The following is a 16,267-nucleotide window of genomic DNA, read 5'->3' on the forward strand; positions in this document are numbered from 1 at the left end:
CATACCGGGTGATTCTTTCATCATTGAACACTCATTATTTCAAAAATTACTAATGTTTTTTAAAATATTTTTTTACATAGTTTCAAGTTGTTCAAAAACCAAAGTTTTTATTAAAAAAAAGTTATTTTTTAATATTTTTTATCCTTATAATTTTTTAAGTTTTTTACTTTTTTGAATGACAACATAGAGTTTTAATTTCATATTCCAAAGCAGAATATTTTTCTAAGTATTTTGTTTCATAAAAATTAAATTTAGGACGAGTAGTTTATGAGTTATAAGTATTTAAAGTTTAGAGATTGGCAGAGTGGAGTGGTATGTGGTTACTCCGCAAAATGTTTGTCCACTACTCCGCTTGTCTAAACTTTAAATACTTATAACTTATAAGCTACTCGTCCTAAATTCGATTTTTATGAATCAAAATACTTAGAAAAACATTCTGTTTTGGAATATGAAATTAAAACTTATGTTGTAATTCAAAAAAGTAAAAACCTTAAACAATTATAAGGATAAAAAATATTTAAAAATATAATTATTTAATAAAAACATTTGTTTTTTAACAACTTGAAACTATGTAAAATAATATGTGTAAAATAATGAGTGTTCAATGATTAAAGAATCACCGGTATAATTTGTTAACATTCGAACAGTGAATGTCATTATTAATGTTTACGTTTCTAATTTTTACATTAAATTTTTGTTAAAACAATTATTTTAAAAGCTTTAATAATTTCATACGGTAATTTGCTCATTAAGTTCTTTAGAAATAATTAAAATTTCTAGATAAATATTGTGTGGTAATTATCAAATAGAGGTTAACAACAAACTGTTCACTTTGGCTAAACCGCATAAATTTGATGGCAGTATTATTATAATATTACTACTCTTCACTGTATAATGATTTTTTATTTGTATTCCTCAGTCGCTGTGCCACGTGTATGGAGGCCACAGCAGTCATGTGACAAACGTGACTTTCTTGCACGACGATTCCAGACTGATATCGATTGGTGGCAAAGACACCAGCGTCCTACAATGGGAAATCATATAAAAGAGCGTTAACTGAATCTTATCATTCTTATTATTATTACAATTATTATCATCACTATTATCATTCAAATGATTCTTCACTTATTACGAGAAAAATATTAATTATTGAATCCATTATTATATTTATTATTGTTTAGTACATATTTTTAATAATATTCACTTTAGCACAAATACAGTAAGTGTTCAATGTGTTTGTGTTATTCAAATGTTCTATATTATTCGTTATTACACTTTCAATGTTATGTCGACAATTATTCATAGAATAATACATTATTATTATTATCATAATTATCACTCGTTTTTTTTTCGTCGAATTGTATTAATATTATAACAATATTATAATTATATTGTACTTTTGTGTTTTTTTTTAAATAAACAAACGTAATATTTTGTGTCTATAGTTCAATGTTTGCTGTTTTTATTATGTAATAATAAGTGTTGTACACCTCGGATTATTGAATAATGTTTAAGACTTAAGAGTTAATACATTTTTAACAGGTTCATTAAAAATAGGTACCTTCCAACAATCTGAAATAATTGTAGTTCCAGGGTTTCAACCACCGGTTGATGAAGGTTAATTTGTTGAAAAATTGATGTCGGTGTTCTGATTTTCTACTGGAACCATCAAATTATTTCCGGTATAATCCAAAGACCGATGCCCTTCAACTCGATGCCTTCTTCTTGCCAAATTTGGATTCATAAATTTTAATAGCATGCTTATATTCACCAAGCATAACTTTCTGGACTATTATGCAGTCATATAAGACTTCCTGAAAAAAAGAAACCCTGTCCATTATTTGTAAATCATACTCATGAATATTGTTAGTTGACCGGAAATATGGCAAATCATAACCCACAGATTTCCAACAGCCTTAAGTGAAAAACGTGTTTTTCTTAAACGAGCTGCTGCAAAATATTTGATTTCTTTTTTAAATTTGGTAAATTTTAATTATAATATTTACCCATAGTAAGTTATAATTCTGATTGTTGACAAAAAATGTATGCAACAAACAAAATGTGATGGTTTTTAGTACATTTGTTGTGGTGATGAAAGTTTGAAATTTGAACCATAGATGGAATGCTCTCAACATATTTAAATGATTTTATATTTTTCCCATAAAGGAGAAATATTTTTCCTCCTCAACGTGTCCAATAATATTTGTCAAATAACGCTTTATTACGGCTTCAGTATTCATGTTTCAGCTGTAAGTATAATATAGGTATAATATGATTAGGCAGGTACACTCAAATAAACATCTCACAATAATGATGACTACATTTAACAACAAATAGTTTTGGTTCAATTCAAACTATAATGACACGCTTCAATCCAAACATCATGGGAATATTGTCATTAATTTATTTTTTAACACTTAATATTAATTATTCTAATATATTCCATGTATAAATAAATACACACCTGAGTATACTTATTATATTATTATCTTTGTTTGAAATAGAAATCTTAATTTTTCAATGCATAGTTGGATAGAACAAAGTCTTTTATATCACAAATTAGCATAGCCATTTTAAAAAAAAACAAACCCTCCTGTAGATTGAAAGTCGTTCCATAAAAAAATAAATAACTTTAGATATATTTTTGACACCTAAGTCAGTCGACCGGTCAATATTGATATTATTTCATTCTGTTTTAAATCAACATTCAATAACATTGAGATAATATTATATTGTAAATACAAACAGTTGAAGATATTATAACACAAACCATTAGATTTTTTTCCAGATTATACATATTTATAAAACAATTACATAAATAATATAATTAACTTACTATTGATATCACTTGAATACCAATGAACAGAGGGGTTCAGAGAGAGTCCATATCTTCTGGTGGTACATCCAAGGCTGGTCTCACTCACATACAATAATAAGGTCCGTCTAGTAATGTCTACCAAACACCGGTCACGCCACATAATGTGATCCATACTGCGCATGCGCTTATAACTATATTTCAACGTTTGTAATATTTTATCGTTAACAGTAAACCGTTGTATTATACTAATCTAATAATCTATGAACGAAAGTCAGTAGCCACGTGAACCTACTGAACTGTTTCAGATCTAACATTTTGTGCGTGTCCCGTGTATTTACTTTATTATATTTTTACTTAAACAGTTTAATTCATTCGGTCTTACACAATGGTATTATACCAATGTTGTATGAAGGGATGCAAAGCTAAAGGTTAGTATTGTTATGCAATTTTATACTATTAAGTTTTACTCGGGTACCTACCATAATTTAATTTAGGTATTCAAAACAACTTCCTTTCATAACTTAATAGGTAATTATAAATTTTAAATTGTTGGCTTGAATAAGCCCAACTCCATATTAACTACATTACCACCTTTTGTTATAATATTAGATGTTATATCTCATCGGTTTCCGAATGTAAGACGTTATCCTATCCGATTGAGGGAATGGACAGAAATTGCTGGGTCAGAGCATGAAGATCTTCAAATTATGTACAACAAGAAAAGAATTTGTGGGGCACATTTCACAAGTGATTGTTTAAGTCCTGGGACCGAAAGATTGAAGTGTAATTCATATCCTACACTACATATTCCTGCAAGTAAAATAATAATTTTTATCTTAAAAATTAATTATGACGTATGTATTAAACTTTGGAAAACTGACTTATATTAGATATCTATTGCAATTATGTGAAATACAATTTTATTATAGCAGGTGATTCACCTTCTTGTAAAGAATCACTACACTTAAACTCTGAAATTGATTTTGAAGAAGTTAACCTGCCTTGACTTATCTGGATTTGATGTATTAGGTACCCCATCTCTGTTCCCTCGTATATACATAATAGTTTGAATTTTTTTTTTAAATATACATATTACGTACCTAATAATACATAACACCTAGCTTTATACAGTTTATATTTCATTTATATTGCTCAATGATATATTACCTATAGCATTTAGTTATGATTTTGCATTTGCTTATTTTGTAATTTTGATGTTCAAAAATAATTAAAACTATTACACTACAAGTATAACTAAATACTTGCTATTTGCCTATATTTAACGCTATGACAACATGACTATCAAATATGATTTGCTTTGCTATGCAGATGACGTTAACGGCTTGCTTTGTAATATCACTAAAATATCAGCACAATTTAAAAACCGAGAAACAAAGAAAAAAGATACTGGCCATTAGAATTATTTAAGCTTCATATATTATAATATTATTATGATACATTAATTAATATTTTTTTTATGTTTTCAATGATTTATAATAGGTTTATTAAAACAGATAGGTGTTATAAAATGTAGTCATCTAACACCAAAATGTAAAAAATTGTATACTATTGCCAATCAACTGATGAAAAAATGTAGACGAAATGGAAGTAGACAAAAACTTTTTAAAAGCAGGTTACAAGCAGCGGGAACTTTCTTGGATAAATTCCTTAGGAAAATGACACCTGCGGCATCCATGTTTACTCGACTACTAGTACGAGAAACACAGAAAAAAAATCATGGTCGTCGATTTACTGAAGATGAAAAAATTTTGAGTTAGTCGTTATTCAAAAGGAGCCCTAAGTATACTTATAGTACATATTATACATATCTATGGTACATTCAATTTAAATTTGTCTGCTTACTTACATTGTTCATGACTTACGTTTATCTAATGAAAAAATGTATTGTTGTGGTAGCTGTTTTACTTTAGTTAAGCCAAGCAGCTTCCATATTAGGGAAAAATATTTTTCGTAGTCTTTGCTACTTACCTTATTATTCTTAAACCATTAGCGTGTCCGAGAAAATAGTAAATACGACACTGAATATAATATTATACTTGGTCTGATGTGAAGAAAAATATAAAATAACACACTGTGCCTTTTTTCCATTTTTCTATTCATACCGAATACTTTGCATCCGTCTGGTCGTTTTAACACTGCGTGCGGCACAGCTAAATAACTAATACCTAAAATCTAAATTAAATAGTAACAGATGGATAGCGATGACACGTGGTCCGAACTCTTAAATGTTAAATTATTTTATTAAAAATACCTAAAATAAGTACAAAAAACGAAAAAAAAAAACACAAACGATATCACAATATCAATATTATCAGTAAGACATTTTATCTTTTAGCTGCCGAGCTATTTTTAATTTTAAATAATACAGTGATAGTGGACACTGGACAGTGGTAATGATCGGCGTGAGAAATTTTTTATAAAAATCGGTTTTTTTTTTTTTTCGAATTATTATCGGACAACGGCGAACGCTGCTGCAGAAGTGCAGACTGCAGTCGACCACACCACAAATTTTCGGGTGAACTTTAAGTCGGTACAAAAGATCTCGTCGCATGTTGATAAAATCCTGTCCACGTTCGCGGGTAGTCGGTAACGCGTGGGCCCGCGGTCGAAGATCGCGTTACGGAACAGTAAAATATAATTATTAAATATTAAACGATCTTCTTTTAGCGTTCAGACCGAGTTCGCGCGTCGTTCGGTGTTCACACACGACACTACGTCTCGGCAGACTGCTGGTGTTTACTTCCGAAGTGTGTCGTAGTCGTAGTTGTTTCGCGTTTGTATCGGGAAAAAACATGACAGCCGTGACGTCTGGCCATTCATAGCCGGACGTCCTGCGAAGAACAACAGTGTCCAAAAGCGGTTTACAAGCACTGCGACGATGGACATTTCCGTCGGTTATCTGAGCGTTTTCCTCGCTTTGTTTTCGATCGTCTGTTACTTTATGAGGACCAAATTTGTCCTGCCAGACTGCCTGCCGCCCTCTTCGTCGAAATCGTTAGTCGGCGACTGTCTGGCCCCGTCCACGCCGCGGTTAGTGGCCGATTGTTTGGCTCCGTCCACACCGCGGTTGTTGGCCGTCACTGCTCCGCGTGCCCGGCAGCTCGGATCCGCCAGAATTGCGCCAGAGTTCCGGGTGTCGGTGAATCCGTTCACGCCGACCGGTATCGCCATATTGAAAAACCGGAAGAAACGCGGTCCCGGATCGAACGACGACAGTACAGCCTGTCCCGAGGACAGCGACGACTGCTTGGGACAGTGCACGCCGCCTGGCCACAAATCGCCCGTGGCCGTCCATCCGTCCGTCGTCAGGCGTCTGGTGGACAGCGGCAAGATGACCAACGTCAGTATACGCGAGTTGCAGACGTCGCGCTTCAACGAAGAGTTCAGGGTGGACGAGTTCATCGCCACCGGAAGTTTCGGCGTCATATACAAGTGCACGAACCTATTTGACGGCATACCGTATGCGATTAAAAAAATCAAACAGACAATGTACAAGAGCCCCGAGTACATGGTGCGCAAAGAGGTGTACGCCAACTCGGTGTTCGGGCGACATCCGAACTTGGTGTCGTACTTCACGGCCTGGTACGAGAGGGGCCACATCTATATCCAAACGGAGTTCTGCCACGGCGGCACTCTGGAACGCATGATCCACGAGTCGGATCATGTGTTCTGCGACGGCGCTCTGAGGCAGTTGTTGTGGCACGTGTGCAACGGCCTGGCACACATCCATTCCAAAAAACTTGCACATTTGGACATAAAGGCAGCCAACATTTTGATATGCCCAACCGATGGGTCTGTGGTGTTTGCCAACGATCTAGATGACGAGGAAGACATAGTCGACAAATATATTGTTTACAAGATAGGTGACTTTGGTCATACCATATGCGTTGAGGATGTCCGAAACATTGAAGACGGAGACTCTCGCTATTTACCTAAAGAACTGTTACGTGACGATTACTCTCAGTTGCAGAAAGTTGATGTGTTTTCTACTGCGCTTACAGTGTACGAGGCAGCAACTCGTAAACCTTTACCTAAAAATGGACCAGAATGGCATCGTTTGAGGAATGGTGAGTTTTCGTTACCTCAAACTCCATTTTTGAGTACGAGTCTTGAAAAATTGCTGAAAAAGATGGTCGACTTGGATCCTACCAATAGGCCTAGTGCTTCTAAAGTGGTTAATCTTTTGCTCGACAGAGGAATGGCAGCAATAAAAGATCAAGATGAAATTGAAGCATTAAAATTAAGTGCTCAATTTCTTTCACCTTGGTTAATCGATTTAAATCCGTCAAGAACAGTGCCACCAGGTAGAAGTGATTATATTTATACAGACCATCAGTTATTAGAAACGGAAGACTATTGGACAGAAAATCAAAACATTTAATTATATTTAACTTATAATGTTGAACTATAGATAAAAAAAAATTAATTTAAAACTTTAATTTTTACTTCTCAATTCAATTTAAATTGTTATTTTTAGGATATTTTAAAAAACGCCATTTAAATTTAATTTAAAAAATATTGAATGATTAATATCATTCCCTAAGGTATTTGTTATTATAATTAATTTTATGTTTGCTTTAATTTATAACTGAAAAGACATGACAATGCATTTTTCACAAATGTTACTTATTTAATAATCAAATTACCAACAAATTATAAAGGATTTGAAATCTTAACTATAGCTTATTTATAAATATTTTTGTATCATAGTTTTATAATTATTGAATTAGGTATAATTATATAGTTAAATTATTTTATTAAATGTCTCATATTTGTTAATCATTTTTGTTTATAATTGTCTTGTGTAAGAGTATTTAATTTTTTCCTGAAGAGTGTCATTATTAGGTATGTTTATTATCATATCTAAACATTTTATTAGACTCACAACTGCAAGTTGGAATAATGGCATCATAATCCCACGTAGGTTTAATTACGTTTTACTTGTGGTGTTATGTAGATCCGTGGTTATTGCTACTTTACTGCCAATTAGTGATTGACCATGACAAAATTGAAAAAAATGGTAATATTTGATATAGCCATACAACATACACTCTAAGAATAATTACGTTACCTATTTATTTTAGGGCAGAAACAGAAATATTTAATTAATTGAAAAATTGATTGGTGATGTAAATCATAAGTAATTTTAAACAGTATTTTGTATTAAAATTATTAAAATGCATATTTAAGTGAATAAATCAAATCAAAATTCTTCATTTGTTTTCCTTTTGAAAAATTCTATGTGGTAACATTCCATGGACCAGTGTGAAAACTTAAGATCGAAAGAGAAAAAATTGTGATTTTAGGTTAATTTAGATTGATGAGAAGACAGCAAGAATATAACTAAGATGCGTGTTCACTCTGATTTGATCATTTATTGCAAATAATAAGTTTAAATAATATAATGATGAAACAATAGGTATGATATATGTAAGTAAAACAAGGTACATTAAGCTTTGTTTGAAAAAAAAAAAAAACTAATTAAACTTAACTTGCTTGATAATAATTACTAATAATTAATTAGGTATTAGTACCTCTATAAATAATTTAATAAAAGAGAGCTTTATATAAATTGGTTTTTGGTGCTAAATACATGTAAGCGGCCATATGCATTTCCTCCAACATAAATAGCTTGAGTGGGATGCAGTTCCATGACTACGCAACGTCTGTTCATATTATTTGAGATTAGATCGTGCAATACATTTCCATCACAATCATAAATTTGCAACTGAAAACACATAGGAAATTAGCTGTAGTGAACGTTTTCAAACAATAAATTTTTAAATAAAAATAGAAATTGAAAATGCAAGCCATTCATTCTAATAAGAAATGACAAGAATCATAGCAAACTCAATATAGGTTATGAATAGTTATGATATTGATATCATTCATGATTTATAATTGTAAACACTTTATTCAGTCAGTTATTTTTTTAACCATGGTTTTTCTTATTAATAGTGATTTTTATTCCAAACACAAAACATTTTTTAAACAAAAAATTAAATCACACACTAACACAAATATTGTTATGAAATTGTGTATATATAGTCCCAAACAGTGGGGTAGCCATGGGGAGGGCTGAGGGGGCTGCAGCCCCCCCCCCCCCCGAAATGTTAATAAAATTTAAAAATTATTTCAGTGGTCTACAATATTCACTCAAATAGTCTTAAATTGTATTTTACTAATTTTAAATTGTCATCTTTATTTTGTTAGTTTTCTATAGCTTCGGTCGTGCTTATAGGTATTTAATGCACCGCTGTGTAAAAAATTGATCAGCCCCCTCCCGAAAGAAATCCTGGCTACGCCGCTGTTTCAAAATATAATTATATTAATGTGAAAATAATTTAACTGTAATTTTTTAAGACTTGTTTTTCAACAATAAAATATTTACCATGTATTATTTATAATGTAGCTTTAAGAAATAACAAGGATTCAGAGGACATAAAATCTGCACGAGTTAAAAATAAATATTATTCTAAGACAAGTTAACATTAATGCTATTAACAATAGCCTGGATTTTATATAGTATTTAAAATGTTGTTGAATCAAAATTGCACACAAATATTTTTAACAGTATTGAAAATAATAATTATTAACTATTAAGTTTTTAAAAAGGCAAAATAAAAATAAATTATTGTATTAAATATTCGTTGGATATAATTTATTCATACTTATTGTTATTACACAATGGAATAAACTTCATGTATCAATATACATAACTGCACATGAAGTAAATTAGATAATAATGTAAATCCCTAGCCAATATCATAAATTCCTAACATGAGTAGACAACATGCTCAATGTCAACATAGGCAACATAGACAACATAGGCAATGTTGTGAAAATCAAATATTTTGTTAACACATTTATAACTATGACTAAGAAATTATCTAATATCTAATGTTGATAATTTTGTTTAAAGAAATAGGTATTTATTATTTAAATTATGTTGATAATTAGATAAATAATTATTCTTACGTTATTTATTTTCATAAAATAATGGACACGAATATAATTTTATAGATAATATTGTAAATTGTCTAATTTGATCGGAAATATTGTTACATACTAGTCATTAAGAGGACACTACACAAGCATTTGTTGTCTGTCTATTAATATTAAATCCATATTATTTAACTTTTTTGGTATACCTCAAATAAGGTACACCCATTGATATAAAACTAATTAATTGAAATAATATTATTAAACATTAGATAATTGTATTGTTCTTAATATTATTATTAACTTAAAAAATGATCATAACATTTTGCAATTATACAGAAAGTTTTGAAATATTGGTACAATCAAAAATCCATCACGTTGTAATTTTCTTTATCTAAAATTTTGGTATATACTTAATAGGTAAGTAATTTCTTTTTAACATGCAGCCTTGTTGATTTGTATACTTGGAAACTCATACAACTTATTGAGCATTATCATAGAACATTTTACAATTTTTAGCTTACTTGTAGCATCTGAACTAAATTGTTAGGTATTAAAAATCCTTATTTTGTTATTAATATATGTTGATACCATCTTGTCTCATCAGCAAAAAAAATGAACTTTTCAATTCTTTGGGATGTTTAAATCGTAGAACTGGATTAATATGTTTGTCAGTTATATTTCTTATGTCCCTTAAGGAAACCTCTCTAAAAGTATAAATGTAATTTATTGACTTACAAAACAAATATTATCATAGTTAATAACACATAATATAAATTTAGAGGTTTTTAAAAAAATATTTAAATGTTGTTATTTTAGCTGTTAATACAAAAATTATAATAGCAACTAGAATATTACCCAACTTCAGATGAAGTTAAAAAATAATTTTTTAATAATGGGTGACACTGAACTCTACACACAGATCTTTTATGACACCAGGCAGAATTGATAATTGTATCTGGTATTCGAGTGTCCACCATATCTACATGTCCAGAACCTTAAACATTTAAATTCAATAATAAACAATTGATCTATAATGTGTAATAACTAATGGATATCATTCATAGGACATACTATTTCCAATCAGATTTCTTTCATATTCACTGTGCCATGCGGTCTTATTAATGTTTGATCTATAAACCTATTCAATTGAACAGAAAGACTTCAACCAACAAAACTAAAACAAAGATCATAACTCTTAAGAGGACGCTATACCCGCATGCATTAACTCAGTTTTACAAACGTACAACTTAAGGAAAAACTATTTCACATGGGGGATAGAACCACTCAGGCTGTAATCATAACTAAGAAATTAATTTTTACACTATAAAAAGGAGAAGATTATTTTAATATGCAACATTATTTTTATTTTTTTGATATCACAAATACAAAAAGTTATTCAAGTTTGAAATAATGAATTTTTAAACAGTAAGAACTTTTTTTGTATTTGTGATATCAAAAATATAAAAACGACGCTGCACAATAAATGTTCTCTTTTTTATAGTAAATCTCAAGAAAAATTGTTTTTGTTGTTGTATAACTATGATGAAGAAAACGCATGCGGGTATAGCGTATCCTTCAGTAAATACATTTTACTGATAATATCAAAAGTGTGTTTAACAATGTCACCACATATAACAGATCCATCATAACTAGTTGAAAAAAACTTGTTTGGATTCCAAGTAAAAAATGAAATACAATTAACTAGAGCTTTATGAACAAAATACATTTCTGAGTTTCTGTCATACAAAGCTACAAAATCGAATTATTAATAATATTTAATATTTTAGTATGTTTTTAGTCTCACATATGTTTCCTTTCCTGTCCCCTGCAGCTAGTATAAGAGATGTTTCTGAAGGATGAATAGTAAGAGACTGAATACCAAATCCAGACATTTTTATTGGTGGTATATTCATATCAAGACTTCTTAACGCATGAACAAATCTAAACGTAGATAAAATAATGTTAAACATATCAAAATATCAAATGTTAAAATGAAAATATTCTTATACCTGAAATAGCAAGGACTATAAATGTAAGCTTTATAATAAATAGTGCAAAAAGAATCATATAGCATTCAGTTAATTATTTTAAAATGAAATTAAGTTATCAATTCATATGCTGAAATTTTTATTTGAATAGGATTTAGTGTGACAAGTAAAAAAATAAAAATATTGTAATTTATTTGTCTAGTTGCACAACTGTTATACAATTATTATAGAAAAATTAAAATTATTTAGAACTAAGAACTTTTAGCATACTTTTCGCTTGGTAACATATGAAAATTGTTAATAGGTTCTTTAATGGCTAAGTCATCACTCAGTTTTTCAACAAAATCTGATTCTCTTTTATGTCTTGATAAACCTGATGTACCTTAATTATGTAATAAATTTGAATTCTAACAATATACAACAATTTATTTGTAATTATTTTTGATATATTCCAGAGTTGGCTTGCGATAAGAGCGCAAGCCTCCTAATAAATTGATGAATAATACAAAAAGCAAGAAAAAGACTAAGCTTATTATTTTATTAGTAAAAAAACTAAAAATGTTAGGACACATGCTATAATTTGGTCACCACAGATATATAATTAAAATACACAATACATAATTATCTATAAACCATTTAACTTAAATTTTATTATTTTTCTTTAATCTTTTTTCTACATGGTATCGAGAACCAGATGAGGAATTGTTGTTGGCATAATTATTTAATATCTATAACTCATGGTTTTTACCATAAAAAAAAAAAACAATTTATTTAATAAAATATGCTTAATTTAGTCATAAGTACTTATACAAATATTTTTTTAGGACATTTATTTTTAAAATGTAATACAAAATAAATAGAATAGAAGTGAGAAAGTTATCTCACTTAATTGCCTTAGTAAAATTAACTATTGATCATCATATTTACTATTCAGAAAATGATTTTGAGCAGATTTCTTATAAAAACAGTCAATTGGGTATTTGTTTTTATTATTATTTGGGTGTTTATTTTAATTTTAGTAAGATTTTCAAATTTATTTTTTTAACTCTAAGCAGATAAAATAAAATAAAATGTGTGCAAGACACTAATAAGTCAAATCTGATTTATATAGAAACATGAAACTATGGACTAGGTACCTGAGTAATAGCGATCTTGAGGGTTTGGCAAATGAGCTATTCTCATTGAACGGTTAATAGGTTTTCTGAAAAAAATTAAAATTAGATGATAGCATGAACATTAACATATTTTGAATAATATAATATTATTAGGATTTAAAACTTACATGCTCGCAGATTTAGGTTGATTATTTTTAATATGTGGCTTCTTTTTTAAGCAACTTGCTAATGTTTTTGCTACTTGACTCACACCCAATATACTGAAAAATTTACAAAACAATTTAATGCATAAATATAATATTTTACCATTAAACTGGTTGGGTGATTTAACAAATATTTCCACATTTATTTTTCCATTAGGTAATAAAAATTGTATTTAATTCTTATTTTTGTAACATTTAAGAAGTATTGTGTGGGATTATAGACTGAACATGTAGTATATATTTCTACATAACACCCCATACTTATACATAAAATATTATTTGGCTAATACCTAGGTATTATGTTAAGAATGCCATTGCAATATATAAAATGTAATTCATTAATCCATGTTTAAGGATTATTTTATGATGGTGTCATAACAGAAAGTATTTCAAAGATATGGTTGTTATCCCTACACATAACCCTCCACCTGGAGGACCAGATCACGCCAACTACTTAAGGTCCGCGGAAGGATAATGTTAAGCATTTTGCAGTAAACCACTTACCCCAGGAGTGCAGAAGTGGTTCCAAGTTGTGATGTTGAAAAACTCTATAGCAAGGTTCGAATTTAAGCCATTAGAAAATGAAGAGAAAGAATATTATAGTAGGTACATCTAATTGTTAGCAAAATAATTTCCAGAAAAACCAACTCACTTGAACATTTCGTAATTTTTTTTTTCGATACGTTTTGCTCTTAGTTGTTCATATGTCAAATTTTCGTCTTCATCAGATACATTGTTTTCATCCATTTTAAGAGGCCGCAGTATGCGTCTTAGCTTTATGTTTATGAACTATTAAAGGTGGATTTGAAATATACTCACAAAATATATTAGCATACATATTTATTGATTAATTAAGTTATTTAGCAATCCCTGTACAACATGATATCTACGACGATCGAGGAATTTTAAATGTATACAATTATATTTAATTTTTACTAATTCTAGCAGTATTCAATTCCAATAAAATAATAATTTACAATTGTGCCCAAATGCCCAATTATTAAATTGGATACCTATATACATCAGCGATCAGTACATCACGAACCAAGATAAATATGCATATTGAATAATTTAATTGTCTTGGTTTGTTGTGGTTGCTGGTTGGTTACATCTAAAAATGTCTCAAAAACAAAATGCAGTGTTCCCAACACGAGCGAAAAACACTATTAGCAAAATTATTAGGTATTCAATCGCGTCACTGCAAGTCTGCAACTACAGTTTCCATTTTTCCAATATTATTCGTGAATAGAGAAACACAAGCGGGAGAAAATAATAACATTTATAATTTATAAACAATATAAAGTATAAACCCTTGAAAATATTTTCTTCATTTCCATGATAAATAAAATATTTTCTTCGTTACTTCATTATTCAATCCAGTTGCTATTCTCATTCTTATTTCGGAACAATTCTATAATAGTCTAGCAACCAAACGATTTTTTTAAATTTTTATTTTAAAAATGTGTGTTTTTACATGCTTTGTAAGCATGCTAAACAAAAATTTGGACTAACTTCGTTTTGAAGTTATCAGAGAAAAACCGACATGGGCAGTGACTACGCGTAACCCGTGTCTCGGTGGCACTCGTCGCTCATCGGCAAATCAAAAATATTCCTCGACTTATTGTGCAAACCACCTAACAGTATTAAATTAAAATTAATATAAAATGAATAATTTGTTTTGGGCAGTGACCACGCGTGTATTGGCCGCTAAGCTCCGCTCCGCAAATCTAAAATATCAATCAACTTGACTTGTGATGCAAAACCACCCCAAATACGTAATACGGGGACAAAGGTAAGTTGAAAAATGTAATTTAAAAAGTTTAAAAACGATGCACAGCATATGGTATTCATTTAAGACAGTGTGTCAAATGATTGTCGAGTGTAAAATACGCGTTACGGAAAAACTGTACCTACTTTTTAAAGTTTTTCACCGATAACTTCAAATCGAAGTTTGTCCGATCTTTTTTTCCACATTCTCTCTAAGTATCATATATAAAAACACACATTAATAGATATCGATAAGTTGCTAAACTAGAATTATGCTCTCATTTCTACCCGCAATCATAAAAATATATGACTTGAGATAATGACTGTGATGTATCTTTTTAACATAAGTCGCTAAAACGACCACCGTGTTTTTATGTTCTTGTGAACATCATAAAATGATGAACAGTTGATTAATTAATTCATTTTTTTACGTTAAATTACCTTATACTCCTGTATAATTTTTTGATGGGTAGTTTTGGTAGGTTTCTATTATTTTTTTTTTTTTTTATAGTGTGACTGGTATAGTTTATTATTTTTTTAAATTTTCAGAATCATAATATACATGCTACATTACAAAATATTATACCTACTATTTGATTTAAGATGGTAATAATCATAGTTTATTATTAGGATTGGAATTTCCTGAAGGCACTAAACAATTATTTTATGCACTAAAAATTATGAATAATGCACTACAGTTTTTTTTTTTTTTAAACAATTTTTGTATAAATGATGATGTAATCATGTAAAAAAATTTTGTCGTTGTTACTTGTTAGCCATGTATAAGACGTTTTTAACGTCTATAGTTATCTGAGATTTAAAGTGTTAGATTTATATGTTCCAATAAACAATTAGGAATCAGGCCAATTAATATGTGCAATTTATATATATTACGTGAATCAACCATAGTACCCACTGAAACTTTCATTTCACAGCACTAGTGCTATAACGGTGATATTTTCAATTTTAGTAACAACTGGTCACCGTAGCGGCAGAAATTATCAACGTGTGTGCAAGCTTTTCTGCTTGTATTCGTCAGAAGATGGCTCTGCTCTTATGGTTTTTTTTTTATAATTTTTCTTTCATTCATTTCCGATTTCCCAGCTTTCCGATTCCGAATTGTTGTCAGTTTGGGATTGTCCTTTATTTTTTCTTGTGGTGCACACAAATGAACGGGTTTAAAACAAATCCAAAACGTGAGTATGATAGAATCCATATTATATAGTAACTGTTAAGTAAGAATATGGATTTAATTGATTTCGGTAGATATTGCGAGGCGAAAATGGTATTAAATTTCATCATTATTTTTTTAATTATTTTGTTTGTTTGTTGTTAGCTGTTAGTTATTTCAAAGATGTATTCAAAATGCCAAAAACGTGGTACTAAATTCGATTTTTAATATCAATGTCA

At 29.8% G+C, this 16,267-nt stretch overlaps 2 protein-coding genes, 1 long non-coding RNA gene and 1 pseudogene across 10 annotated transcripts in view; 2 read left to right on the forward strand and 2 right to left on the reverse strand.

The window, feature by feature from the left end:
• The window catches only part of LOC107165422 (echinoderm microtubule-associated protein-like 2), a 56,479-nt gene extending 55,029 nt beyond the window's left edge, over positions 1–1,450 (forward strand). For all 8 annotated transcript variants that reach the window (XM_089229200.1, XM_089229203.1, XM_089229201.1 and 5 more), the window contains one exon: positions 920–1,450. In XM_089229200.1, the coding sequence (XP_089085326.1) occupies positions 920–1,045 (126 nt within the window). In that variant the 3' untranslated portion in view covers positions 1,046–1,450. The remainder of the gene's footprint in view (positions 1–919) is intronic.
• On the reverse strand, positions 1,446–4,379 carry LOC107165418 (uncharacterized). The gene is made up of 3 exons (XR_016192046.1): positions 2,465–4,379; positions 2,007–2,247; positions 1,446–1,814 (listed from the first exon to the last, which is right to left on the reverse strand). It is a non-coding gene; the product is annotated as an uncharacterized LOC107165418 (long non-coding RNA).
• Positions 4,380–4,740: 361 nt separating this feature from the next.
• Positions 4,741–7,974, forward strand: LOC149054806 (wee1-like protein kinase). Its single transcript, XM_089229207.1, has one exon. It carries the CDS (start codon positions 5,718–5,720, stop codon positions 7,218–7,220), a length of 1,503 nt encoding a protein of 500 aa, XP_089085333.1. The 5' UTR covers positions 4,741–5,717; the 3' UTR covers positions 7,221–7,974.
• A 2,353-nt stretch (positions 7,975–10,327) lies between these two features.
• LOC149054807 (WD repeat-containing protein 76-like) lies at positions 10,328–14,332 on the reverse strand (annotated as a pseudogene).
• Between the last annotated feature and the right edge of the window lie 1,935 nt (positions 14,333–16,267).

Source organism: Diuraphis noxia, unplaced genomic scaffold, assembly GCF_037042655.1.
Source record: "Diuraphis noxia isolate RWA-SAM2 unplaced genomic scaffold, SU_Dnox_SAM2 contig0005, whole genome shotgun sequence".
In the NCBI taxonomy this organism is placed as follows: domain Eukaryota; kingdom Metazoa; phylum Arthropoda; class Insecta; order Hemiptera; family Aphididae; genus Diuraphis; species Diuraphis noxia.

Excerpts from the sequence above, each read along its gene's own strand:
- LOC149054806 (XM_089229207.1), top strand. The coding sequence starts at position 5,718 with ATGGACATTTCCGTCGGTTATCTGAGCGTTTTCCTCGCTTTGTTTTCG.